This window comes from Chionomys nivalis, chromosome 5 (assembly GCF_950005125.1).
Source record: "Chionomys nivalis chromosome 5, mChiNiv1.1, whole genome shotgun sequence".
In the NCBI taxonomy this organism is placed as follows: Eukaryota; Metazoa; Chordata; class Mammalia; order Rodentia; family Cricetidae; genus Chionomys; species Chionomys nivalis.
Genome location: NC_080090.1, coordinates 381,400 through 386,993, shown reverse-complemented (window position 1 = coordinate 386,993; position 5,594 = coordinate 381,400). Strand labels below are relative to the sequence as shown.

Genomic DNA, 5,594 nt, shown 5'->3' with positions numbered 1-5,594 from the left:
TGCAGCCTCCACACCTGACACACACACACACACTCTTCCAGGTGCAGCCTCCACACCTGGCACACACACACACGCTCTTCCAGGTGCAGCCTCCACACCTGGCACACACACACACACACACACACACTCTTCCAGGTGCAGTCTCCACACCTGGCACACACACACACACACACACTCTTCCAAGTGCAGTCTCCACACCTGGCACACACACACACACACACACTCTTCCAGGTGCAGCCTCCACACCTGGCACACACACACACACACTCTTCCAGGTGCAGCCTCCACACCTGGCACACACACACACTCTTCATCCCTCACTCCCCCTACTTTACCCACACTTAAGGGTCACATTCTGAGATCATGCCTTAGCCACCTTGCCCTGTGCCATCTTTTCTCTAGCTGAAAAAGTCCCTTATCTTTGCAGACCTGTGTCTGACCACAATCCCCTGCCTCTCTGGCCTCACACCTGTCCCTCGCCCCTAGCTTGTTACACAAATGTCCATCCTGCTCCCTGAGAACTGAACCGGCAATGGTCTTTCTGTATCTCCATTTAGTTTTCCCTCACAGATCGGGATCTGCATTTATTAGGACCCAGCCATGACAAACTCAAGAGAGGCCCAAGTCTCGGTAGTTTACCCTAAGTTCTAAGAAAGACCACAAACTGAGACCACCCAGGTGCCACCTAGTAACAGACCATCTAGAGGAAATTCTGAATGTTCCAACCATTGTAGTCAGGATTACCTGCCAGCACACACCCATCGCTTTTCACCAGGACGCCCCTAGACAAATGTCAGCCAATCAGGAGTCCTGAACATTAGAAATCCCTCACCCCTACCTTTGCTACTATAAAAACCCAACCCCAACTGAGCTGGGGGCTCTCTCATCATTCCAATACTTTGGGCATACGAAGAGTCCAAGTTCACAGACTTGTGTAAGAATAAAGGCTCTTTGCTTTTACACACAAAACTTGGTCTCCTAGTTGGTTTTGGGGGGACTCCATGATCTGGGCATAACAAATTAGAGGAAACCGTCTGTTTGTAGTGCCAGGTTGAGTAACAAGTACTTAGGAGGGCCCACTTGTTCGTCCCAGCCGCCCAGCTAGCTTAGCCCTGAAATAACCACACAGAAACTGCATGAATTAAATCACTGCTTGGCCCATTAGCTCTAGTTTCTTATTGGCTAATTCTTACATCTTAATTTAACCCATTTCTATTAATCTGTGTATTGCCACATGGCAGTGGTTTACCGGGTAAAATTCTCAGCGTCTGTCTCTGACAGATCCATGGCGTCTCTCCGACTCTGCCTTCTTCTTCCCAGCATTCTGTTTAATTTTCCCGACCTACCAAAGTTCTGCCCTATCAACAGGCCAAGGCAGCTTCTTTATTCATTAACCAATGAAAGCAGCACATAGACAAAAGGACCTCCCACACCAAGACTATCTCAAAAATAAGTAAAATCTTTATTAAAGCTGTAAGAACTAGGAATGAACATCACCTTCTAAGGGACAGCTGTGAAGCCAGAGCTAAGCAAAAGCATCATGGGATTCCCCACATTTCCAACGGCAACACTAAGCCACTTGCTTCTTCTACATATTTTAATTCAGAGGTTGGCCTTCCCCCTCTTCTTCTCGCCTCCTGAGGTGAAACAGAACACCCTTGGGATCTAACTAAAGCTCTCCGCAGACATCTGCTGACGGGGATGGTAATGCAGGGCCTCCCACCTCTCTCAGAGAGGCGCAGGACAACCTGGCTTCTGGATTGGCTGCCTCTTCAGAGCACCTGCTGCTAGGGAACAAGAGAACTCGGTGCCATCAAGTGAACAGATCCAAGCAGCTTTTACCCCCAGACCTGAGCCTGCACCTCCCTGCACTGCTGGGGACAGGGACACCCCAGGGTACCCCTCAGTCCTTCTTGCTTCCCTGGGCGGGGCTTCTCGTGAGGAGCTTCCCTGAGCCGGGCAGGGCCAGGGTGGACACCGTGGGTGACTCCAGCTTCACTCTGTCCAGGAGGGTCTTCTTAAGAGCAGCAGGGGAGACCTTTTCTTGATCAGCCATGGACTGCAGCTCTCTGTAGACAAAGCCCCACAGGGATGGTGATAAACCTTGAAGTTACAGCTTTGAAGCTGCTAACCATACAGCCCCAGACCCTCACCCTGACACCACCCGAACTCAGAATCACAAACCAAAGAGGCACCAGGCTTCTCAAGAGTCCTCTTTAACTAAGCAAAGAATGTCACAGTTATCTTGTGTGAACCAAGCTAAACAGCATCCAGTGATATCGGGGACCACACAGGAAAGGGAGTATGGGAATTATAGAGTCTGAGCTAAAAGTTAAGCCAGGCAAGAGTTGAATCCCACCTTCATCATTTATCTGTTTGACCTTAAACTTCCCCACCTACGAATCAAAATTATTCATAGCTACTGTTGCTTACTGTGGTAAGAACCGAGTGAAGGGAGGCTACCAAATCCTTAGCTCAAAAAAAGTCAAGCAAGGGGCTGGAGAGATGGCTCAGTGGTTAAGAGCATTGCCTGCTCTTCCAAAGGTGCTGAGTTCAATTCCCAGCAACCACATGGTGGCTCACAACCATCTGTAATGAGGTCCGGTGCCCTCTTCTGGCCTGCAGACATACACACAGACAGAATATTGTATACATAATAAATAAATAAATATTAAAAAAAAAAAAGTCAAGCAAGCTGCGGTCACCAAGAGAGCACAGAACCGTGAGAGCTAAGATCTAAGACATCACTCACAAGATCTAAGAAAAGCAGAACCAAGCCGGGCGGTGGTGGCGCACACCTTTAATCCCAGCACTCAGGAGGCAGAGGCAGGCGGATCTCTGTGAGTTCGAGGCCAGCCTGGTCTACAAAGGAAGTTCCAGGACAGGCTCCAAAGCTACAGAGAAACCATGTCTCGAAAAAACCAAAAAAAAAAAAAAAAAAAAAAAGAAGAAAAGCAGAACCAGCCCATCATAGGGCAGGCTGGGAATGGAAGAATTCAGGAAGGGAGAGCGGGTCATACCCACCTTGTTCGGATACAGGAGGCCTCAACTGCATTGATGAGCAGAGAGCGGAAGCCCCCACTCTCTAGGAAGTGTAGGGCATGGATTGTGGCCCCCCCGGGGGAGCAGACGTTGTCCTTAAGCTGGCCTGGATGGTCCTCTGAGTCTAGTAGCATCTTAGCTGCTCCCTGCAGCACAAAGAGCCATCAGAACTTACCTCAGTCCGAAGCTCAGTAACCCCCAAAACACAGCCCTCAGGCCAAACACAAAGACACCAACCAGCAAGGCCTGAGCTCCCAGCCGGACTGCCAGACGCCGAGGCACACCCATCTTCACGCCACCATCTGCCAGGGCATCCAGAGCCATGAATGCCTGTGGAGACATGCTCTGAACCCAGGACACAAGCACCAAGGACCCACACCCCAGAGGCTGTTTTCTCTGGTGACCAGAACCAGTCCTCAGGGTCAGTCCCTCCCACAAGTCAGCCATGCTCAGGAGATGAGCCCTGTTGTCCCTCCTGTCGCCGAGGGGGCAAGTGAGGACCACTCACATAGGCAGGCCCACTGCCACTGAGCCCCGTGATGGCGTCAATGAGGTCCTCCTCCACCTCCGTGCAGAAGCCCACGCTGCTCATTAGCTGCTCCAGGAGCTTCCCATCTTCCACCAGAGCATGGGTGCCCGTAGCATACACCGTGGCCCCCTCTCGGACCACCACAGGGGTGTTGGTCATGCAGCGGATTACCTTGGGGGCCGGCTGGAACGCCATCAGCTTCTAGAACAGGAGAGCAAGCCAACTAAGTACCCAGGGCACAGCTCCCCCAGGTGTGTCCCATCAGCAGCCACTCAGGCCACCCCCTCCTCTCACCCAATGGGCATCGGGGCATTAGCACCTTCTCCACAGAACTGATGGTGACACCGGCTGCGCAGGAGACCACGATGTGCCTCTCTTGCACGTCGGCCCCAATCTCATCCAGGATGAAGGGGATGATGTGGGGCTTCACAGCCAGGAACAGAACATCACTGTGCCGCACAGTGTCCTTATTGCTTCGAGTCAGATTCACGCCCATCTTCTGCGGGAGAAGAGGACCCAGTCAATAGTGCCAGGTAATATGGCTGAGCCCATGCCTCCCAGGGAACAGCTAACCCCTCCTCTAACTGCTGCAACCAAAACCCTTTATTCTGTCCCTTCAGGGCTCCATGATTACGCCCAAATGATAATTTTCCAGTCCAGCCACTGGGCAAGAAGGCACAGATGTTACACAGGACAAGCTTCTCCATGGTGGCCAGAAAAGTGGCTGCTCCCTCAACCGCAGCAATCTTCCGACACCCCTTTGCCAGGTGAGAGCCCCCATGGTGGAAAGAGCACAGGCAGAGGTCTCAGCACACGGGGTCTGGGAGCAGAGCTACACAAAGCCCACTCCCAACCTAACAGCTAGAGTACCTTAGTTTACCAGAGTACCAAGCCTTTAGAGGGCTCCCCTCAAGGACCCCAAAGTGAGTGTCAGGGCCCTACAGAGTTAGGGACATAAGCCAGTACTAGGCACAACCATTGATTCATTGACTGTCCTGCACCACAGCAGCCAGATTTTATAAGACTCGGGATATTAAACCTTATTGAAAGAAACTAACTAACCAGGTCCTTTTCCAACACCGTCCTTTTCAACAGTAAAAGGCTTAGAATAAGGAAACAGCCCTGAGTGGCTGAAGACTTCAGTGTCCCACAACTAATCAATGAAGAAAAAATAAATCTCTGGCTCACTCGGTGACTTTTGCCTGTGATTCCCAATACTTGGAAAGCTGAAGCAGACGATTCCAGACTTAGACTATGTAGTGAGTTCCAAGCTAAGTAGACTAGCAAACAGAAATAATCATTCCTATACCCTAAGGTCTGGATCCAACCCTAACTTTGCCTGGGGATTCCCACCACACAACGCTGCCCAAAGAAGGTGGGAGGCTTGTAATGATGACCTTCCCTAGGGAAAGGTCTGAGCCAGGTAGACGCAGGGTCACCTCGGGTCACGCTTTTCCCACTCCTCTCCATCCACCCTACCCTGAGCGCAGACACCGTGGGCAGGTCCATTTCCGGGGAGCTGGCTATTATCTTGTGAGCCGACAGGACGCCTGCGAAAACAAGGTTTTTCAACAGGGGATCGTGGCCCAACCATGCAGTCCATCAAAGGAAGCCTATAGCAGCTCTAGCAGCTCCGGCCTCCGACGCTATGGCATCCCTGCAGATGGAATGCAAACCATTCATTCCCATCGGCCCATGCGCTCATTCACTCACACACTCACCACTCCTCACTCACTCGTCCACTCTGGTGAGACGGAAGGCTAACCACGCTGACCACGCGCTCACCTGCGGCCGTGAAGCCCCGCGCCAGCGCACAGGTCAGCTGGCCCGCGCCGATGAAACCCACACTCATGGCGAAAGGATCTCTGTAATCGCCGACCCGGAAAGACGCGAGAATCCCGGGCTCCGATTCTACGCCTATAAAAATCCGGATCCGAAGAGCTAGGAGTACCTTGCAACCTGGTACGCACTGGGCGTACTGCTAGGCAGGCCCCGGCAAGATCAGAGGATCCGCTGCCAAAAA

General features: G+C 51.9%; 1 protein-coding gene across 1 annotated transcript; it reads right to left on the bottom strand.

Moving 5' to 3' along the window:
- Positions 1–1,137: 1,137 nt before the first annotated feature.
- Positions 1,138–5,594, bottom strand: Pycr2 (pyrroline-5-carboxylate reductase 2). The gene is made up of 7 exons (XM_057769861.1): positions 5,357–5,594; positions 5,051–5,121; positions 3,891–4,070; positions 3,551–3,772; positions 3,280–3,372; positions 3,025–3,188; positions 1,138–2,069 (listed from the first exon to the last, which is right to left on the bottom strand). The coding sequence occupies exons 1-7, from the start codon at positions 5,421–5,423 to the stop codon at positions 1,904–1,906; spliced, it is 963 nt and encodes a 320-aa protein (XP_057625844.1). The 5' UTR covers positions 5,424–5,594; the 3' UTR covers positions 1,138–1,903.